This window comes from Coregonus lavaretus (assembly GCF_964263955.1).
Source record: "Coregonus lavaretus genome assembly, chromosome: 2".
NCBI lineage: Eukaryota > Metazoa > Chordata > Actinopteri > Salmoniformes > Salmonidae > Coregonus > Coregonus lavaretus.
In genome coordinates, this window is record NC_139989.1 from 80,390,364 (window position 1) to 80,414,434 (window position 24,071).

Below are 24,071 nucleotides of genomic sequence, written 5' to 3' on the forward strand. Positions count from 1 at the left end.
GTAGTACTGCTAGGTTTTACACAGTAATAATATATCTGCCTCACTCTCAGAGAAATAAGTAGTACTGCTAGGTTTTACACAGTAATAATATATATATCTGCCTCACTCTCAGAGAAATAAGTAGTACTGCTAGGTTTTACACAGTAATAATATATATGTCTCACTCTCAGAGAAATAAGTAGTACTGCTAGGTTTTACACAGTAATAATATATCTGCCTCACTCTCAGAGAAATAAGTAGTACTGCTAGGTTTTACACAGTAATAATAATATATCTGCCTCACTCTCAGAGAAATAAGTAGTACTGCTAGATTTTACACAATTAATAATATATCTGCCTCACTCTCAGAGAAATAAGTAGTACTGCTAGGTTTTACACAGTCAAATGTGACCGTTTCAAACATTTGAAATTGTGTTTTTTTACATTGGATAAAAGTAGAGACTCAGCTAGAAAAAGGTATATCATACACTACAGTTGAGGAACAATGGGAAAGTAATTCTGCTTTGAAAGATGATAAACTTGTAACCTCAATTTTGAGAAAATGGCCTTTGAAAGTTTTGGTACACCTATTGGAGAGCTCTTCTTTATCTACAGTGGTATTACTTTGGCAGATAAGGTCACCCATCTAAATAAATAGTTTAAAAAAAAAAGTTTTATAATTAACTAAATGTATGTTGTTTATGTCAGTTTCATTGTTTGTTATGCTATAAATGGTTATTTTATGGTTGTAGGTGGTACAATGAACTAGAAAATTTCATATTTTGCAATTCTGAGTAGTTACTACTTTAGTAAGGATATATATTTTATTCAGTACTACTGCAGTTGCTAAATAATTCCAATAGATGGCAGCATAAGACCATGAATGACATTTCAGAAGGTTAGTTTAGTTTTCTCCCTGGATACACCACCACTCCCCCTCACAGGAAAACTCCTGCACATGCTTTTTACTGTCCCTTTCCACACTGCTAACGCAAGAGGAACGACTGAAAAAGCATTTAACAGATTACTGTGAAGTAATATAATAATCTTGAAAAAGAGGACAGTTACATGCGTTTTGTTTAGATCGTGCACTTTTTTCTGACCAGAAAATGTTTAATGTTTGATGGCTATGTGCCAGCCATCTCATCTTCGAATGTGGCTCACAACAACGTGTACTCAGGTGAACTGTGTGCGCGCTCACCAAGTAGCCGTAACCTTGTTAATAATAAGTTACCTGAGGTAAACCTACAGGGTTAACTTTCACCAAGTAGCCGTAACCTTGTTAATAATAAGTTACCTGAGGTAAACCTACATGGGTTAACGCAGGCAGGTCTCATTGATAACAATAGAATGTTCTGAAGGCGAGTCGGTGTCACGGAGCTCAATAGAACTAATAGGAGCTGGTAGGGTAAAAAATGCCCAAACATAAGGCCTGTTTTTTCGCGATTACTTCATAACCAGGGACAGAAGGTAATATTATGAAACTGGGCTCCATGGCGGATGCAATGAACTAATTTTATCAGAAATAAACGTTGTAAAAAATGTAACTTGAGGCGCCCCGAAAATAATATTCAAAAGGTTCAGTCCTTGGACACAGAGGGGTTAAACACTAAAGTTACCGTCCATCTAGTGAAGAGGCGAACCGGACAGAGGGATGGTAGGTAGCCAGCATCCGTCAACCAGAGAGGGAAAAGCCCTCCACGGTATTTAACAGGTGGAAGAAACAACCAGGGAGCTCCATCGGTCCACAAGAAATGCAGGCAGCCGGTGATGATGTAGTGGTAGCTAGGATAATTAGGATGCTGCTGGTAGAGTAGCTAGCTTAGCTAGCTGTACCGACTAGCTTGGCTAGCTAGCAGGTCGTTCGTCTGTCCCTCGAGGATGATGACGAATCCGGTGAACCACAAGATGAAACAATGATAGCGAGTGAAAAGGATCTGGCTACACTCATACTGTCACTGACCATTACGCAAAAAAAGCTAATTGAACAATCAACTTCGGCGTCTCAACACTGTATCGAACTCCGTCGTTATTCCCCAACATCACCTCAGACCACTCTGCGCGCAACTGGACAATATGCTTGGCGCCAAACCGTACGTGGACGCGGAGAGTTCTGTACGGGGACGCGGACAGTTCTGTACGGGGACGCGGACAGTTCCAGAACGCGGACATGAGCAGAGGCACACAATAAACTAAGCAAGGGGTGTCAAACTCATTTTAGCTCAGGAGCCACATGGAGGAAAATCTATTCCCAAGTGGGCCGGACCGGAAAAATCATGGTATATATAACTTAAAAACAACAACTTCAGATTGTTTTCTTTGTTTTAATACGATCAACATACAACATAAAGCTGGAGCCTGAGGACAGTGTGTCCAAAATAGTACAAGCACAACATCACTATTAATCATAAAACACGTCAAGTTTATTTGAAAATTCGAAAGAAAAAGAACACACAAACACACAATGCCTCAGTGATTAACAGAACTGTTTCACAGATCACAGAACTATATCAGGGTGTTATTTCTCAGGCAGAAATGTAGATAACAATAATGAAATCCTGTTCCCCAAACAAGTGCAAGAACCACAGAGTCAAGAATAGGTTAAATATACAAATAAAATAAAATCAATTAAAAACAATAGCACATCAACATAAAAACATATAAACATAAAGCTGGAGCCTGAGGACAGTGTGTCCAAAAGCACAACATCACTATTAATCATAAAACACCTCAAGTTATTTGAAAGTTCTGAGGACAAAGAACACACAAACACACTATGCCTCAGTGATTCAAAGAAGTATATCACAGATCACAGAACTATATCAGGGTGTCATTTCTCAAGCAGAAATGTAGATAAAAATAATGAAATCCTGTTCCCCAAACAAGTGCAAGAACCACAGAGTCAAGAATAGGTTAAATATACAAATAAAATAAAATAAATTAAAAACAATAGCACATCAACATAAAAAGATATAAACATAAACCTGAAAGCGTTGCTCAAACTCCCGTAACAGTCCCGTTATTTTATCTTTGAACCGCTTCATGTCTGCCACATGTTGGGTCGCGCACACATTTTTCAGACAGGGGAAGTGAGCTGCATCACCACCGGCAAGTTGCGTCTCCCACAATGACAGCTTCAACTTGAAAGAACGTATGCTGTCATAATACTGCGTGACAACTTTGTTGCGCCCTTGCAGCTGTTTGTTCAAGTTATTCAGGTGCTCTGTAACATCCACCATAAATGCAAGGTCCTGCATCCATTCTGCGGAATGAAATTCTAACACTGGTTTGCCCTTTTCTTCCATGAACTGTTCAATTTCTTCTCGTAAATCAAAGAAACGCCTCAGCACAGCACCTCGGCTTAACCATCTTACCTCAGTGTGGTGTGGCAGGCCATAGATGTGGTATTTCTCTCTGAGAAGGCTGTCAAACTGACAGTGATTCAGGCTTCTGGATCGGATGAAATTAACAGTTTGGATGACCACCTTCATGACGTTATCCATCTTTAATGACTTGCAACACAAAGCCTCCTGGTGCAAAATACAGTGGAAAGTCAAAAAATCACGTCCTCCATTTGCAGATTGCACTTTCTCTCTGAACTTTGTCACAACGGCTGCTTTTTTCCCGATCATTGAGGGCGCACCATCTGTAGCCAGGCTGACAGCGCGGGACCAGTCCACTCCGACCCTGTCCAGCGCGCCGACGAGTGCGGTAAAAATATCAGCTGCTGTCGTTGTATCTGTCATCGGCACCAACTCCACGAACTCCTCGGTGACGGTCAATGTGTCATCAACTCCGCGGATGAAAATGGCCAGTTGTGCAACATCTGTAATGTCCGTGCTTTCATCAATTGCAACCGAAAACGCAATAAATGACTTTACTTTTTGCTTCAACTGGCTGTCCAAATCCACTGAAAGATCGGAAATCCTGTCTGCAACTGTGTTTCTTGTAAGGCTGATATTTGCAAAAGCCTGCCGCTTTTCAGGGCACACAATCTCCGCTGCCTTCATCATGCATGTTTTTACAAATTCACCCTCACTAAATGGTTTTGAAGCCACTGCGATTTCATTAGCAATGAGGTAGCTAGCTTTCACTGCAGCGTCACTGATGTCTCGGCTGTGAGTAAACACAGACTGCTGTTTCCTCAGACCCTCCAACAGTTCATTCACCTTCTCTCATCTCCGCTGTCCTTGAAAGTTGTCATATTTGTCAGCATGAAGACTCACATAGTGGCGACGAAGGTTATATTCTTTCAGCAGTGCAACATGCTGTGAACACACCAAACATACAGCTTTCCCATTCAATTCCGTGATTAAATAGGATGACCATTTTTCTTGGAACACTCTGCACTCTGCGTTCACTTTTCTCTTTTTTGACAGAGACATATTGGGGCAATGAGGGTGCCAAAGCACATAATGTTAAAAGTAGAAGCCGTAATAAATATCGCGGGCAAAACAAAGTAGCTCATTGGCTGCACGTGCTTGACCTACTTGCTCTGCCCCGGTATAAACAGTTTGCTTGCTTAACACAATTGCTATTGTGCCATCAAGTGGACGCAATTGGATCAGCAGTTTATTTTATAGAAAAATTGCAGCGTATTTTTATACTTTACAATATATATATATATATATATATAATTTTTTTTTATCATCTCGCGGGCCGGATTAAACCCGTTTGCGGGCCTGATCCGGCCCGCGGGCCGTACGTTTGACACCCCTGTCATAGACTGTTGTTAATTAATGCATTAAAAAAAAGACAATTTTGCTCTAAAACAGCCCACAAGTTCTTTAAATGAATCATTGCTTAACTATATTGTATGCATGACAGAAGAATCAGTGCAGAGCTGAAAGCAGGCAATAGTTTGACAACCACCATGTTCTATGCAGTTGATTTTACAGGCAATCCCTTTTGAATGCTTCTCTTTTCTCACTGCGGACAAACAAAGGACAGGAAGAGGTCCACTTCATTTTGGATCACCACGGGGGGCGGGTGAATGTTATCCGGAGAATAGTGGCAGGAGGTCATCTGCCAAACGTCAATGAGGACCACGGGCAAGTCCCTGAATATTTCCCTTTGAGCCATGTCGAGCTGCCAGGAGAGCCAGTCGCTGCCGTACACATCCTTGTAGCCTGTGTTGGCTGATTTGATCACTACCAGAGTAGTGGGAGATCGTCTTAGCAGCGACGCCACAGCCCTACGGATGACGACCAGACGGTGTGCATACACAGCCAGTGGGTACGTGGTGAAATGAGCCCAGATGGTGAAGACGACTACAGAGTGTGCACCCCCTGCCAGACCCTCCACCTCCCTGGCGATGTAGTGGAGGTCAGCCCAGGGGGTCTTGCTTGTCCGTATAGGTATCCCATGGGCCCGCCAGATGATACGGGTGTTGGACTGGGTGTCGACTGCCTCAAAGGGGCCCGATTTGCTTGATGTGTGAAGGTTCAGGCGTTTCAGTGTTGGCACAGTTGTCTCCAGGTACTCCAACCATTGACGGAGAGTGGAGTCACCCATCATAAGGATCTGTTTGTCCTTCAGGCATCCAGATATCAGTTTAGCTGAGGGAAATGATTTTGAGTCACACACCATGGACGTCCAGCGATCCTGGAGGTAGAATCCAGACGGTACTGGGGTGTGCAAACCAGGACGGCATTTTGTGTTTGGACCTAGAGAGAGAGAAATCATTGTTAGATCATCTGAGCCGAATATGCATCGCTAGCATGAAATAAAATGTTATTTTCACGTGCCGAATACCGTGAAATGCTTACTTACAAGCCCTTAACCAACAATGCATGAAAAAGTTAAGAAAATATTTACTAAATAAAATAAAGTAAAAAATCAAATATACAGGGGGTACTGAGTCAATGTACGGGGATACAGGTTAGTCGAGGTAGAGGACGCTGATTTGTGATAATGACACCAGTTTGCAAGTTGATAACAAGCCAGGTTTAAACCAGATAACAAAGGATATGACTTGTTTAAAGATTGTGACTTATGTAGGTAGCAAGGTACTGCTGTATTCTGTGTAGTGGTATTACAATAACCCAAGGAACTGCTGTATTCTGTGTAATGGTATTACAATAAACCAAGGAACTGCTGTATTCTGTGTAATGGTATTACAGTAATGCAAGGTACTGCTGTATTCTGTGTAATGGTATTACAATAAACCAAGGAACTGCTGTATTCTGTGTAATGGTATTACAGTAATGCAAGGTACTGCTGTATTCTGTGTAGTGGTATTACAATACCAAGGTACTGCTGTATTCTGTGTAATGGTATTACAGTAATGCAAGGTACTGCTGTATTCTGTGTAATGGTATTACAATAAACCAAGGAACTGCTGTATTCTGTGTAATGGTATTACAGTAATGCAAGGTACTGCTGTATTCTGTGTAATGGTATTACAGTAACCCAAGGTACTGCTGTATTCTGTGTAATGGTATTACAGTAACCCAAGGTACTGCTGTATTCTGTGTAATGGTATTACAGTAATGCAAGGTACTGCTGTATTCTGTGTAATGGTATTACAGTAACCCAAGGTACTGCTGTATTCTCTGTAATGGTATTACAGTAATGCAAGTTACTGCTGTATTCTGTGTAATGGTATTACAGTAACCCAAGGTACTGCTGTATTCTGTGTAATGGTATTACAGTAACCCAAGGTACTGCTGTATTCTGTGTAATGGTATTACAGTAATGCAAGGTACTGCTGTATTCTGTGTAATGGTATTACAGTAACCCAAGGTACTGCTGTATTCTGTGTAATGGTATTACAGTAACCCAAGGTACTGCTGTATTCTGTGTAATGGTATTACAGTAATGCAAGGTACTGCTGTATTCTGTGTAATGGTATTACAGTAATGCAAGGTACTGCTGTATTCTGTGTAATGGTATTACAGTAACCCAAGGTACTGCTGTATTCTGTGTAGTGGTATTACAATAACCCAAGGTACTGCTGTATTCTGTGTAGTGGTATTACAATAACCCAAGGTACTGCTGTATTCTGTGTAATGGTATTACAGTAACCCAAGGTACTGCTGTATTCTGTGTAATGGTATTACAGTAACCCAAGGTACTGCTGTATTCTGTGTAATGGTATTACAGTAACCCAAGGTACTGCTGTATTCTGTGTAATGGTATTACAGTAACCCAAGGTACTGCTGTATTATGTGTAATGGTATTACAGTAACCCAAGGTACTGCTGTATTCTGTGTAGTGGTATTACAATAACCCAAGGTACTGCTGTATTCTGTGTAGTGGTATTACAATAACCCAAGGTACTGCTGTATTCTGTGTAATGGTATTACAGTAACCCAAGGTACTGCTGTATTCTGTGTAATGGTATTACAGTAACCCAAGGTACTGCTGTATTCTGTGTAATGGTATTACAGTAACCCAAGGTACTGCTGTATTCTGTGTAGTGGTATTACAATAACCCAAGGAACTGCTGTATTCTGTGTAATGGTATTACAGTAATGCAAGGTACTGCTGTATTCTGTATAATGGTATTACAGTAACCCAAGGTACTGCTGTATTCTGTGTAATGGTATTACAGTAACCCAAGGTACTGCTGTATTCTGTGTAATGGTATTACAGTAACCCAAGGTACTGCTGTATTCTGTGTAGTGGTATTACAGTAACCCAAGGTACTGCTGTATTCTGTGTAATGGTATTACAGTAACCCAAGGTACTGCTGTATTCTGTGTAGTGGTATTACATTAACCCAAGGTACTGCTGTATTCTGTGTAATGGTATTACAGTAACCCAAGGTACTGCTGTATTCTGTGTAGTGGTATTACAGTAACCCAAGGTACTGCTGTATTCTGTGTAGTGGTATTACAGTAACCCAAGGTACTGCTGTATTCTGTGTAATGGTATTACAGTAACCCAAGGTACTGTTGTATTCTGTGTAATGGTATTACAATAACCCAAGGTACTGCTGTATTCTGTGTAATGGTATTACAGTAACAGGAGGGAAAGGGGGAATATGTTGTAGGGACTTACGGGTTTCCTTGCCCTGTTGCTGGACATGTACAACTGAATTATCATATGGTACAATAATGTTTGTGAATCTGCAAAAAATGAAATATTATTTGAGTGTGAAGAACAACAATCAATAATTTGGAGACACTACCATTAAGTGACGGAACAGGATGCAGTGCAATCATGGTTTGTACACATTTCTGCTAACATTGGGTCTACAGCAATTTACTTTATTTTCCTGAACAGCATGAATTGTCAATTCACCAATGTTATGTGAGTTCCTCTTTCCCCAACATAAAATATTTTCAAATAATAGGATAGGATTGTGTTTGGATAACAAGAGGGGCCACATTAAATCAGATGGTGGGTAAACAATGACCCCCAACCTGCATATTTGACACCCGATTGAAAGATATCTACCTATTAAGAAGAGTTGTCTCCAACTTGGAGAGTACTGCCTGGTAACCACCCATGCTGTGGTAGGTCAAAGCATGGCAGGGCAGGGAAGATGGCCGACGACAGAACCAGGACTCTCCGGTGACTGGCTCTCTGTACTCACAGCAACACTGCAAGTCATTCCCCACCAGCCTAGGACTTCTCTGGGCATTGCACATCGTTGTTTCCTGCTTGCCACCCTCCTCAAAGTAGCCTTGGAAGTAGACCTTATCTGGGTCCTGTTCCCTTTGCCTGCACAGTACCTGCACGGCCTCACTGGAGGGCACTAGGCGGATGGACACCTTGGCAGGTCCGGGCCAAAGCAGGGCCAGGCGGGCAGTGTAGGTGCCATTAAAGTGGTCTGTTACAGCTCCATAAGTACTGGCCTTAAGTTCTGCGTTAAACAACTTGGCCTGAAAAAAGTCCCCTCCATAGGTTTTGATCCTGTTTTTAGTATCTCTAGCTATCAAAATGACATCTATAAACCCTCCAACTGTGTGGTTTGAATTGGGGTTGACAACAGAGTATGAGCACTTAGTGGGGTTTGTGGCCTCATCTGTGGATAAGAGGTCAACAGGCGGTAATGTCCATTGTAGCTTTGTGACCAGAGATTCCCATTCGTCTTTACTTATTAAGGAGTCATTGGTTGGCGTAAATGTCCTGTTGGTGATTCCATTACAAATATCAACATGTGGAGTTTGAATGGTAATATATGGGGTATGAGTGGTAACATATGGAGTATCAGTGGTAAAGGTAGTGTGGTTGACTTTAAGGTAATGTGAAAGAATATTCAATTGGCAATGGTTGTCTCGACACACCTGAAATAGAAAGACATGGTAGCCCTTACTACATTTAAAATATGATCTCATGAACTCTGCTATATTTGATGTTTGTCCAAAAGATGCAAATGTTGAACTGCATGCTCAACGATCCTCTTGTGGACAAAATACCGCCACTGCTAAATTGCCTCCCAGTGTATAATTTCATCTTGGAGAAACATTGAATGTAGCAGTGTAAAGCTGGGGAACAGGCTGTCAAGTTAACAAGTAACTCTTTGAATGATCAATAACTAATAATTCCATGAATCATTATTTTGACCAAAACCTGAGCAATAACAAGTAATCTGACTGAACAAAGGCAAATTAAAATGGCATTTTAAATTAGATTAGACCTTAATGGAGCCTAAGCTTTTTAATGATTTCAAGCATCTTACAGTACTTGAATTTATATGTCTTATAATCATTTATAAGATCAAGAATATAAAAAGTGTTTTAGAACTTACTGACAAAAACAAAATGGTGATCGTTACCACCATAAACAATATCTGTAGCCGCAGTCTTCCCATTCTCAATCTGTTGGTAAATCAGAAGGTAAAAGATTATCAAAGTTTGAACAGACAGGAAAGGCAGCTCTCCAAATCTTGAATATGATGGACAGGAAAATGTCAAAATTAGAGCCATATACATAACTTACTTTTGGACAGTTTTACTTTTTATGAGTTCCTGTGACATTTTTTGTGCAGGGCCCCAGTATTGACTAAATAACAATACTACTGGAAATATGTTTTCATTCTCTTAAGGGTTCTTTTTTTTTGTTTTCCTTTTTCTATTTTTTTCTTTTTTTTTGTATTTTTAGTTTTTCATTTTTTTTAATGGATCAGCTTAATATTGCAGATAGATTGTATCTTCTATCAATGTAATTGTCTGCATCACTTCCAATCCCCCATGTTTTTTTAAATGTTTTTTTTAAATATATATACTCCCCTTTATTACTTTTCAACCCCACCATCCTTTCCCTACTTGGAGTAAATTAGTGAACAACAATGCCCAGGCCTCTACTTCCGGTCTATACCTACTATCTACACCTTATGGACAGAGTTAATTTTACAATAATTCTATTATATATATATATATATATATTTTTTTTTTTATTGTAATTTTTTTTGCTCCTGAACTTCTTCTACTCTCAACCTCTCCGATTATTTTCATGATGTCCATCCAGTTTGCTTCTATATGCCATAACTTTCTAACTGTGGTCTTTCCCAAAAGCTCCCAACATACAACCTATATACTTATTATGGACACAGTATGCTTACATTATTAGCTATCTTTGTTATTATTTGTTGTTATTTGTTATTATTCCCATCATTTAACTCTATTCAATACCTCCCATCTATCTCTTAACACCATCCATATAGGATTTCTATTTGCCATATATATTTCAACCGTACTGTGATGTTTTACAAAAGTTCTGAACCTTTCTATTCTCATTGCTTCTACAGATTGTGAATTAAAAATAAACATTTTTGCTAAAAGTATTATTATATTATTGATTGATTGACTATGACTTTTCAGATCACCCAGTAATGCTATCTGCAAGGTTAGTTCCTGGTAAATATTGCAATCCTTTAGCCATTCCTGGACCTGTGTCCAAAAACAAGCTACAAATGGACAGAGCCAAAACAAATGATCTAATGATTCTGTCTCTTCACAGCAAAATCTGCAGAGCTGGGAAGATTGTATCCCCCATATAAATAACATTCTATTGGTAGCAAGAATTGTATATAATAATTGAAATTGAAAGATTCTAATTTTTGAATCCGGTGTCGTTTTGCGTGTCAGTTCATAAACACTATGCCATGGGATCGGTACGTCAAAGATCTCTTCCCAACTATTTTGCAATCTATATGGGACGGCTGTCAATCCTTTGGTCCTTAAGTGAAACTGATATACTTTTTTATTTATCACAGTTTTCTTTAACCAATTATGTTCTTTAATGCAAGGCCGACAGACAAGTTCCTTACTTTCTCCCCCTTCCACTTTCCTCTTCCACTTTTGCGGTAAGGCTGCAATTATTTGGTTGTAATTTTGGGTAGAGCAGACATTTCCATATGTTTTTGTTAGCTGCATGTGCGTCATAACTCCACCAGTCCTACCGATGATATCATTTACGAAGATTATACCTTTTTTTAACATTCTGTCAAAAAATAAAGGTTTTTTGTCAATTAGTATATTTGAATTTAACCACAATATTTGTTGCATTATTTGTTCTGTTGTTTCTGGAGGATTAAATTGAAATTGCAACCAACTTTCTATGGCTTGTTTTAGAAATAGTGACATTTGGGAGATGATTTCCTTTTCAAATAACTGAAAGTGAGAGGTTGTAATCTGAATAAAGGGAAAAAGGCCTTTCTTGAACATTGGGTGAGACAATCTTACTAATTTGCTTGAGAACCAGTTCGGATTTAAGTATAACTTTTGTATGACTGAAGCTTTTAGTGATAGGTCTAATGCTTTAATATTTAATAATTTCTGTCCTCCGAATTCATATTCATTATATAAATATGCTCTTTTAATGTTGTCTGGCTTGCCGTTCCAAATAAAATTGAATATTTTTTTCTCATATAATTTAAAAAACTGTTCGCTAGGCGTAGGCAAGACCATAAGCAAATAGGTAAACTGGGATAATACTAAAGAGTTAATCAGGGTGATTTTTCCACAAATTGACAGGTATTTTCCTTTCCATGGTAGTAAGAACTTATCTATTTTTGCTAATTTTCTATTAAAATGTATTGAAGTGAGATCATTTATTTCCTTTGGGATATGTATTCCGAGTATATCCACATCACCATCAGACCATTTTATTGGTAAACTACATGGTAATGTAAAAATTGTATTTTTTAGTGATCCAATACGTAATATAGTACATTTGTCATAATTTGGTTGTAATCCAGAGAGGTTAGAAAATGTATCTAGATCCACTATGAGGCTGTGGAGGGATTCTAGTTGTGGATTTAAAAGAAAACATGAATCATCAGCGTACAATGACACCTTTGTTTTTAAGCCCTGTATTTCTAATCCTCTGATATTATTATTGGATCTGATTTTAATAGCTAACATCTCGATGGCCACAATAAATAGATATGCCGATAGTGGACAACCTTGTTTCACTCCTCTTGACAGTTTAAAACTTTCTGAGAAATAGCCATTATTTACTATTTTACACCTAGGGTTACTATACATGATTTTGACCCATTTTATAAGAGATTCTCCAAAATTGAAATGCTCCAGGCATTTATATATAAACCCCAGTCGAACTTTATCAAATGCCTTTTCGAAGTCTGCTATGAATAGCAGGCCTGGTTTCCCATATTTTCCATAGTGTTCTATTGTTTCCAATACTTGCCTTATATTATCTCCAATGTATCTTCCATGTAAAAAACCTGTCTGATTAGAATGAATAATATCCGACAATACCTTTTTAATTCTATGCGCTATACATTTTGCTAGGATTTTTGCATCACAACACTGAAGTGTAAGGGGCCTCCAATTTTGTAAATGGACTGGATCTTTATATTTTCCACTTGTATCCTGTTTCAGTAATAATGAGATCAGACCTTCTTCTTGAGTGTCAGATAATCTACCAATTACATAGGTGTGGTTAAAACATGCTAATAACGGTCCTCTTAGTATATCAAAAAAGGTTTGGTATACCTCGACTGGTATGCCATCCAACCCTGGAGTTTTCCCAGACTTAAAGTCTTTAATTGCATCCAGAAGTTCCTCCTCTGTAATTTCACCTTCACATCAGTCTTTCTGTGTGGCTGTTAATTTGACATTATCAATAGAAAAAAAATCTCTACAATTAGCTTCAGTTAGAGGAGATGGAGGCGACTGAAAAGAAAACATATGCTTAAAGTACTTTGTTTCTTCCTTCAAAATATCATTAGGTGAATTATGGGTGACTCCGTCAATTGTAACCAGTTTCATTAAGTTCTTTTTGGTAGCATTCCTATGTTGAAGATTAAAAAATAATTTTGTGCATTTTTCCCCATATTCCATCCAGTTTGCTTTATTTTAATAATATATTACACTTGATCTTTCTTGAATAAGTTTCTCCATTTCTTTTAGTTTTTCCTCTAATTTATTCTGAGCCTCTATATTACAGTTTTTATTGCCATCTATCTGTTCTGTTAGACTTTCTATTTCCTTTCTTAGTACAAACTCTTTTGACCTAAATTGCTTTTGTTTTCGAGATGAGTACTGAATTGCATGGCCTCTAAAGGCACATTTAAAGGTGTCCCATACAATAAGGGGATTCGCTGTACCTATGTTATGTTGGAAAAAGTAAGTTATAAATTCCTTTGTTCTAATTATAAATAAATTATCATCCAATAGGCTTTGATTAAATTTCCAATATCCTCGCCCACGTGGAAATTCAGTAAGAGTAATGTATATGCCTATTATATGATGGTCCGACCGCATTCTGTCCCCTATCAACACTTTTTTTTACTTTTGGTGCCAACGAGAATGAGATAAGAAAGAAGTCAAGACGACTAGCTTGATTCAGTCTCTGCCATGTATATCTCACTAGATCAGTATATTTAAGCCTCCATATATCTACTAGTTCTAATGTATCCATGACATTCACAATTTCCTTAAGAGCATGTGGGTGATTGTTTGTGGTGTGATTTCCTTTACGGTCCATTGAGCTATTTAAAACAGTATTATAATCCCCCACCATAATAATATTGTCTTGAGTTGCTTGCAGGCTTGATAATTTATTATATATATTGTCAAAGAATTGTGGATCATCATTATTTGGTCCGTAAAGGTTAATGAGCCATATCTGTTTATGGTCCAATAACATCTTTAAAATAATCCATCTACCTTGTGTATCTATTTGTACAATTTGCACATTCGGATCAAAATTTCTATTAATTAATATCATCACCCCTTTTGAATTTCTTTGCCCATGGGAGAAGTATATTCCCCCCCCCATTCTTTTTTCCACGCTACTTCATCTCGAATTGTTGAATGAGTTTCCTGTATACAATAGATAGTATATTATTTCTCTTTGAGCCATGTAAATATTGTTCTTCTTTTGTTATTATCAGCTAAGCCATTACAATTATAACTGGCTATACTTATTTCACCATACACCATAATGAGATACAAGTTTCAAGTCTATTTATCATTATATATGTTTGTAAATGTACCAATAAAAAAATAGCGTAATGATTGAGTGTCCATATAGCTGTACCGTGATATTTGCATTGCTACGGAGTAACCCTTCAATTGTTCTCCACTAATTCCCCCGCTAAAGCCCCTCCCCATCCCAAGTTGAGCCGTCATCCCAGTGATCAGCATCCCACCCACGTCCCTCCGTATCCCTAAGGCCCCGAGAGGCCAGGACCCATCCATCGAAAACAGCACACAGTGCCACCCACAAAACAGAAGCAGATTAACCGCCAAAAGTATTTCCAATGCTTTCACCTCTATATATATATATCTATATAACTATATATTTTTTTAATTAGAGCTGCATGCTTGTTGATTTATGTAATGGCATATATTGTAATGCTTTATGTAATGTATTTTATCTATTGAAATATAATTTTGATATATTTTAAAATGTAGTTTCATGGTGATTTATTATGTTTTCCAGAATCTCCAACCAAACTCTGAGATCAGTCTCTCCAGTACCCAGTCATCTGTCCATGAAGAGTGACATCTCTATGGATCATCCTATACATTTTAGTGATAAATCAGGGACCTTTGACCCCAGGTAAGTTACTGGTCAGAATTGATGATATTACTATTGAAGAGGAGAATCTTCTAGATCTGAAACCAGATGTATTTTGTGTATCTGAGCATATCATTTGTTGTTTATGTTACATATTTTAATACACTGAGTGTACAACATTTTCCACAACATTTCCAATGGAGACCATCAGGTTGGTAAGTCATCATACTGTAGCTCAAACCTACTGTGATGACGACCTAACTTTATAATAGTTTGTAGCCTACTTAGCAGAATCTGCCCGTCTTTCTTTCAAAATCAACACATTTATCCGTCTTCTAATGCAGTGGTGTAAAGTACTTAAGTAAAAATACTTTAAAGTACTACTTAGGTCGTTTTTTGGGGGTATCTGTACTTTACTATTAATATTTTTAACAACTTTTACTTTTTCTTCACTACATTCATAAAGAAAATGATGTACTTTTTACTCCATACATTTTCCCTTACACCCAAAAGTACTTGTTACATTCAGAAAATGGTCCAATTCACACTTATCAAGAGAACATCGCTGGTCATCCCTGGTCACAAATCCTTTTTTTAAATGATGTCTGAGTGTTGGAATGTGACCCTGGCTATCCGTAAATGAAAATAACAGGAAAATTGTGGCGTCTGGTTTGCTTCATATAAGTAATTTTAATTTTAATTATTCCTACTTTACTTTAGCAATTACATTTACTTTTGATACTTAAGTATATTTAAAATCAAATACTTTTAGACTTTTACTCAAGTAGTATTTTACTGGGTGACTTTCACTTTTACTTGAGTCATTTTCTATTAAGGTATCTTTACTTTTTCCACCACTGTTCTAATGTTCCATATGCGCCACAGTTTGAACAGACATTTTGTAACTGCGTAGGCTACAAAGTCACTTTCAATTTCAAATAAGGAAATAAAGTTATAACGGTGACTGGGTAAATTAGTTTTCCATTGGCCGGCTCCCCGGGTGAGCAGAGTTTGAATGTTTTAGAGCATTCCATTGGTCATGAAATTAAATGTCCACCAGGTTTAGCTGTGTTTTTTTCCATCCAAAATGTGAATTACTGTAGGCCTATAATAATTGTAAACAGGCCTACAAATCCAAAAGGTTTAAATTTGAGAATGTTCATTGGTATGCCTCAAATATTAAACTGTCTTCAAATATCTGATGATTAGTTGAATCAGGTGTGTAAATGCTGGGCAAGAACAAAAGGATTGAGAAACCCTGAGATAAACATAAAACCCTATCATTTAAAAGCTCCTCCACAATCTTTACCAGACGTTTGACTGATAACATGTGATAACACTTTGAAAACTGCTGTCTGTCAGCAACTAAACTCAAGCAGCAGTTCTACTAACTAGTACTATCTCATTCCAGGTATTCATTCTCTTACTCTGTCCATTAGAATAGATTATTGTTCAGAAATACTTAGAAATACTCACTTTATTTTTCAGTTCTCTCCATATCGTGTTTTCTGCTCTGTTGTCTCAAAATGGATCCTGTACAACAGGGGTGTCAAACTCATTTTAGCTCAGGGGCCACATGGAGGAAAATCTATTCTCAAGTGGGCCGGACCGGTAAAATCATGGTATATATAACTTGTTTTAATTCTATCAACATAAAACATAAAGCTGGAGCCTGAGGACAGTGTGTCCAAAATAGTACAAGCACAACATCACTATTAATCATAAAACACCTCAAGTTTATTTGAAAATTCTAAAGAAAAAGAACACACAAACACACAATGCCTCAGTGATTCACAGAACTGTTTCACAGATCACAGAACTATATCAGGGTGTCATTTCTCAGGCAGAAATGTAGATACAAATAATGAAATCCTGTTCCCCAAACAAGTGCAAGAACCACAGAGTCAAGAATAGGTTAAATATACAAATAAAATAAAATCAATTAAAAACAATAGCACATCAACATAAAAACATATAAACATAAAGCTGGAGCCTGAGGACAGTGTGTCCAAAAGCACAACATCACTATTAATCATAAAACACCTCAAGCTATTTGAAATTCTGAGGACAAACAACACACAAACACACAATGCCTCAGTGATTCACAGAAGTATATCACAGATCACAGAACTATATCAGGGTGTCTCATGCAGCACTTTAAGTGGGGTTGTATAGTTTATTTGACTCCTGATACCTGGCATCTTTTAGCTTTCACCAGCGCATCAATATCAGGCGTCACATCCTGAGTGGCAGCCAACTTCAGGATGTGATTCAAGTGCTTGTGCGTGAGCCTTGAGTGCAGCTTTGTTTTATTTATGCTCATTACAGAGAACTTGCTCACAAAGATATGTGGTTCCAAACATGCACAACAGTTTTGCAGCGAGGGCTGTCAAGTTGGGGTAACCTGGCAAGAGATTCTGATAAAATGTGTCCAAGCCAGCTGCGGCAAATTTGCCCTTCAAATCCGAGTCACACTGCAAGTATATTATTTCAATTTGGATGCTGACGGGCAGATCAGAGGGATTCACGGTTAATGGCGAACAAAAAACGTTGAAGTCTTTCTCCAGTTCACCAAAAATCTGAAAGCGTTGCTCAAACTCCCTTAACAGTCCCGTTATTTTATATTTGAACCGCTTCATGTCTGCCACATGTTGGGTCGCGCACACATTTTTCAGACAGGGGAAGTGAGCTGCATCACCACCGGCGAGTTGCGTCTCCCACAATGACAGCTTCAACTTGAAAGAACGTATGCTGTCATAATACTGCGTGGCAACTTTGTTGCACCCTTGCAGCTGTTTGTTCAAGTTATTCAGGTGCTCTGTAACATCCACCATAAATGCAAGGTTCTGCATCCATTCTGCGGAATGAAATTCTAACACTGGTTTGCCCTTTTCTTCCATGAACTGTTCAATTTCTTCTCGTAAATCAAAGAAACGCCTCAGCACAGCACCTCGGCTTAACCATCTTACCTCAGTGTGGTATGGCAGGCCATAGATGTGGTCTTTCTCTCTGAGAAGGCTGTCAAACTGACGTTGATTCAGGCTTCTGGATCGGATGAAATTAACAGTTTGGATAATATAATAATAATAATAATATAATAATAATACAATATAATAATATAATTATAATAATAATATAATAAAATAATAACCACCTTCATGACGTTATCCATCTTTAATGACTTGCAACACAAAGCCTCCTGGTGCAAAATACAGTGAAAAGTCCAAAAATCACGTCCTCCATTTGCAGATTGCACTTTCTCTCTGAACTTTGTCACAACGCCTGCTTTTTTCCCGATCATTGAGGGCGCACCATCTGTAGCCAGGCTGACAGCGCGGGACCAGTCCACTCCGACCCTGTCCAGCGCGCTGACGAGTGCAGTGAAAATATCAGCTGCTGTCGTTGTATCTGTCATCGGCACCAAATCCACGAACTCCTCGGTGTCGGTCAATGTGTCATCAACTCTGCGGATGAAAATGGCCAGTTGTGCAACATCTGTAATGTCCGTGCTTTCATCAATTGCAACCGAAAACGCAATAAATTACTTTACTTTTTGCTTCAACTGGCTGTCCAAATCCACTGAAAGATCGGAAATCCTGTCTGCAACTGTGTTTCTTGTCAGGCTGATATTTGCAAAAGCCTGGTGCTTTTCAGGGCACACAATCTCCGCTGCCTTCATCATGCATGTTTTTACAAATTCACCCTCACTAAATGGTTTTGAAGCCACTGCGATTTCATTAGCAATGAGGTAGCTAGCTTTCACTGCAGCGTCACTGATGTCTCGGCTGTGAGTAAACACAGACAGCTGTTTCTTCAGACCCTTATGGAACGGTTGGGGGTCTCGGTAAGCCTTACCTCGGGGTACCACCCGGAGAGCAATGGGCAGGTGGAACGTGTCAACCAGGATGTGGGTAGGTTTTTGAGGTCCTATTGCCGGGACCGGCCGGAGGAGTGGTCTCGGTTCATCCCCTGGGCAGAGATGGCCCAGAACTCTCTCCGCCACTCCTCCACCAATTTAACACCCTTCCAGTGTGTTTTAGGTTATCAGCCGGTCCTGGCACCATGGCACGAGAGCCAGATCGAGGCCCCTGCGGTGGACGAGTGGATTCGGCGCTCGGAGGAGACGTGGGACGCTGCCCATTTCCATCTGCAGCGTGCCATCCGTCAACAAAAGGCGAGCGCCGACCGCCACCGCAGTGAGGCACCGGTGTACGCACCGGGAGAACGAGTCTGGCTCTCGACTCGAAACCTGCCCCTCCGCCTGCCCTGCCGGAAGCTGGGTCGGCGGTTTGTGGGGCCCTTCAAAGTCCTGAGAAGATTGAACGAGGTGTGTTACAGGTTACAACTGCCTATAGAGTATAAAAATATTAACCCCTCGTTCCATGTGTCTCTTCTCAGGCCGGTGGTAGCTGGCCCACTCCAAGAGGATGAGATAGGAGAGACCCCTCCGCCCCGTTTGGACATCGAGGGGGCCCCGGCGTACAGAGTCCGGACCATCTTGGACTCGAGACGCCGGATGAGTGGTCTCCAGTATCTCGTGGAGTGGGAGGGGTACGGTCCGGAGGAACGGTGCTGGGTGCCCAGGAGGGACATACTAGATCCATCCCTCCTGACTGAGTTTCACCATGGGCATCCCACGCGCCCGGGTCCGCGTCCTCCTGGCCGTCCCCGAGGCCGGGGTCGGCGCACGGCTGGAGCCGCGCGTCAAGGGGGGGGTACTGTCACGGTTTCGGCCGAGGCTGCTCCTCCTCCTGGTTCGGGCAGGCTTCGGCGTTCGCCGTCCCCGGAGTATTAGCTGCCACCGCTCTATGTGTCTGCATTTGATTATGTTTGTCTGTCTCTATCACCTGTGTCCAATTGTGTAATTATTACGTGTCCTATAAGTTCCTGGTTTTGTTCTGAGTATTTTGTGTGTTGTTGCTTCCTGCCTTTGTGTCGGAGCTTTGTGTTTTTGCTCCCGTTTTGTTTTCGTGTATTTAGTTTTTACGCGTGTGCGTAATTTCCCTGGCCTCGTTGTTTATTTTGAGGTCGGAGGTGTTCCTCTTTCATTTTTATGACTATTAAAGTCTGTTGGACTTTACCTCTGTGTCCTGCGCCTGACTCCTCCACCACATCCACATCGGTAGCCTTGACATAGACAAGCAGTCATCATGAATCAAGTCGACAATCTACTGCCAAATCCTTTTCAATCCTTGTCATATGAAGAGAAATGATAGATAGAACGTATCAGTGCTCATCGACCATTGGACATAAACATTAATCAACAAGTTGGAAATAGCTAATTCAACAATGAGTGGTTTGGAAGGAATCAGTGGCTAACTGCAAGCATTGCAAAGCAATCACTAGCCTGCTATTCAGTGGAGTGGGTGTGTGGTCCAAGTCTGGGTTTAGATTCTCTTTTCCAAGTGTAAAAGGATAAACATTCACATGCAACACCATGGGCCAGAAAAGGTTGAATACATTGGGTCTTAGTTAAAAGGGTTAATCCAGCATGACTTCTGCTGCGTAAAAAAAAAACTGGAAACTGGGAAATCTCAGACTTCAGTGAGTTCGAGACAACTGGGAACTCTGAAAAAAATGAGCACAATCCTTATTTTAAGTGTTTCTACAATTCCCTCTGGGGAAAACGTATGGTGGAAAAACTAGTGGAACCATTTCCCTGTTTGACCACTAGGTTTTCTGGGTATTATGACACCTCCACTGTGGGGCAAATGAAATGGGAGAATCTAAAGAATGCAACAATATTCGTTTCATCTTGCTGTGATATTCTAAGCTGGATTTAGACCCCCCAAAATGATAAAAATACGATATAATTTCATAGAATTTAACTAAGACCACTTTCTCTTGGTCACAGATGGATAAAATCACTTTGTGTTTACAGCAGAAGTTGTAACGAGTCTGCACACATTTGAATGGTGACTGCGCTGCTCAGTGGACGTTTAGGAGAAAATGTCAGACACTGAAATCTATGAATTTAAAATCTTAGAACAGTAATATTTTACACACCCATAAGCCTTCATGTCTGATGGAAAACACAAACGTGAAAAAATGGTGGATATAGTGTTTTGGATATAAACTCTTCATAAATTCTTAAACAAAATTGTCATCTCACCTCTTAGATTTGGTGTCATGTTCCCCAGAGGAACTCATTTTAGAGGCAGGGCCCCCCTCCTCTCTCTCCCCAGAGAGACTAATTTCCGTGCACTGACCCCTAAACAGAGATGCAGCATGTTGGTTGTGGTGAACACAGTGACAACTCATTCTAGAATGTCAATTGTTCTCTTTTATTAATTATCTCTTCGAAATAAAATATTTACTAACATTCTAGTGTGTTGCTTTGTTCAATAGGTCTGCTATTATTATGCTATTACTGAATTCAGTTCATAATATCAATGTTAAGAAAAGTATGTTCAGTGGTTTCATCTCAAATTACACAGGAAGCAGGAGCTCATTGTAATTTTGAAAACAAAAATGTTTCTGATATTCTGAAAGATGATTTAGAACTATGATACATAAGAAAATAAACAAATTGTAAAATAACCACAATATACGAAAATATGAACAAAACGTTTTTGAATTTCACTTGCCTACGCCCAGTTAGTGCCATGTTGTATGATTGAACTGTCACGTAGCTGTCCCGGTGAAATGGACTGTTAGATTTGAGTGTTTTACTTCCATTCACTATACTAAAATTACACAGTGGTGTAAAGTACTTCAGTAAAAATACTTTAAAGTACTACTTAAGTAGTTTTTTGGGGGTATCTGTACTTTACTATTCATATTTTTGACAACTTTTACTTTTACTTCACTACATTCCTAAAGAAAATAATGTACTTTTTACTCCATACATTTTCCCCTGACACCCAAAAGTACTCGTTACATTTTGAATGCTTAGCAGGACAAGAAAATGGTCTAATTCACACATTTACCAAGAGAACATCCCTGGTCATCCCTACTGCCTCTGATCTGGGGGACTCACTAAACACATTCTTCGTTTGTAAATGATGAGTTGGAGCACGCCCCTGGCTATACGGAAATAAAATAAAAACTAGAAAATGTGGCCATCTGCTTTGCTTAATATAAGGAATTTGAAATTATTTATACTTGTACTTTTACTTTTGATACTTAAGTACATTTTAGCAATTACATTTACTTTTGATACTTACGTATATTTAAAACCATATACTTTTACTCAAGTAGTATTTTACTTGGTGACCTTCACTTTTACTTGAGTCATTTTCTATTAAGGTATCTTTACTTTTACTCAAGTACGACAATTGGGTACTTTTTCCACCACTGAAATTACACCATACATTTAATTTCCCTACACACTTTACAATAATCCCTGTGAAGATTCTTTCCTTGTAGCCTGTATTCACAACCAGAACATGTCAAGTCATTGAGATATTTTCCGTTCTGCTGAGAGAGCACCTTCCTGATGACAAGTAGCTCTGTATCTGTGTTCTAGGTACAGTTGATATTTGGATGCAATAATACCTGGTCAAAGTCTAGTGACTCAACACCATAGTATATCATTAACATAACAGTAGTTTAATCTTTTACTTTTTTTCTCAAAAAGGTAGGGGTCAAAATTGGCTCTCCCTTTCAATACCTCCCTTGCGAGGATAATGGCACTGAGCCTTTTTCTAAAATGTTTTCTGAGTTGGAGTGATCTTAGACCATTCCTCCATTCAGAATCCTTCCAAATGACCAACTACAGGAAGGTAAAGGTACAACTAAACACACAATAAAGAAACAAATCTCCCTAACTGACAGGAGGCTTGAATCTTAGTCATTTACCCACCGGCCTCTTACTACTATCCCAATGTATACATTCTACCAACATCATACATAAATAATCCCTGGTAGGATCCTTACTACTATCCCAATGTATACATTCTACCAACATCATACATAAATAATCCCTGGTAGGATCCTTACTACTATCCCAATGTATACATTCTACCAACATCATACATAAATAATCCCTGGTAGGATCCTTACTACTATCCCAATGTATACATTCTACCAACATCATACATAAATAATCCCAGGTAGGATCCTTACTACTATCCCAATGTATACATTCTACCAACATCATACATAAATAATCCCTGGTAGGATCCTTACTACTATCCCAATGTATACATTCTACCAACATCATACATAAATAATCCCTGGTAGGATCCTTACCTTGCAGCCTGAATTCAAAAACAGAACATGTCAAATCATTGAGATTTTCCTTTGTGCTGAGAAAGAAACCTTGGGAAAAGTTTATTCACCTCCCCAATGTCAACTGACTTTGTGTAATTTTTGTTACTGATTAATTTAACATCTGCTAAAGTCTAGTGACATTGACCCCATGTCAGAATAATCAGAAAACCAGTTAAACCTGTTTAGGAGAAAAGCCATGGGTTTCCAACATGGCTGTGTAGCTACTGCTAGAGGTCTCATGGATGGAATGACATTTATATTTTTAATCATTTCATCATTAATAAACGGTTTTGTTATATTTCATTCTGTCATGTATATAAAGTGTAATATTGGGATGTAGACTCAAAATGTAATACATTTCTACTCTATATCTGACATGGTACAGGTGTCTTCTTTTTATTAAGCCCATAACCATGTGTGTGAGGTGTATACTTTTGTTTCAAAGTAGATTTGTTTAAGACTACCAAGAAACACTGTGTGACCCTGATTTAGGCCACTGCAGGACAAGGTTAATCATTAAAAACAATACGGTATGAACAACTAGCAGTGTCCAGGACCAGTGATTCAAGTCTGAAGCACCGTCCCAAATGACACCCTGTGACACCCAAATGACACCCTGTGACACCCAAATGACACCCTGTGACACCCAAATGACACCCTCTCTCTCTCTCTCTCTCTCTCTCTCTCTCTCTCTCTCTCTCTCTCTCTCTCTCTCTCTCTCTCTCTCTTTCTCTCTCTCTCTCTCTCTCTCTCTCTCTCTCTCTCTCTCTCTCTCTCTCTCTCTCTCTCTCTCTCTCTCTCTCTCTCTCTCTCTCTCTCTCTCTCTCTCTCTCTCTCTCTCTCTCTCTCTCTCTCTCTCTCTCTCTCTCTCTCTCTCTCTCTCTCTCTCTCTCTCTCTCTCTCTCTCTCTCTCTCTCTCTCTCTCTCTCTCTCTC

The 24,071-nt window shown here is 39.2% G+C and overlaps 1 protein-coding gene across 2 annotated transcripts; it reads right to left on the bottom strand.

Moving 5' to 3' along the window:
* Positions 1–4,804: 4,804 nt before the first annotated feature.
* On the bottom strand, positions 4,805–23,302 carry LOC311141698 (NXPE family member 3-like). 2 transcript variants are annotated; one of them, XM_084177115.1, is made up of 8 exons: positions 23,116–23,302; positions 21,035–22,430; positions 20,004–20,113; positions 16,399–16,455; positions 9,680–9,749; positions 8,383–9,215; positions 7,984–8,051; positions 4,805–5,645 (listed from the first exon to the last, which is right to left on the bottom strand). In XM_084177115.1, the coding sequence occupies exons 5-8, from the start codon at positions 9,740–9,742 to the stop codon at positions 4,906–4,908; spliced, it is 1,704 nt and encodes a 567-aa protein (XP_084033241.1). In that variant the 5' UTR covers positions 9,743–9,749; positions 16,399–16,455; positions 20,004–20,113; positions 21,035–22,430; positions 23,116–23,302; the 3' UTR covers positions 4,805–4,905. The 2 variants fall into 2 exon arrangements, with proteins under 2 accessions (XP_084033241.1, XP_084033242.1); XM_084177116.1 differs by lacking the exons at positions 16,399–16,455; positions 20,004–20,113; positions 21,035–22,430; positions 23,116–23,302 and having other exon boundaries at positions 9,680–9,928.
* Between the last annotated feature and the right edge of the window lie 769 nt (positions 23,303–24,071).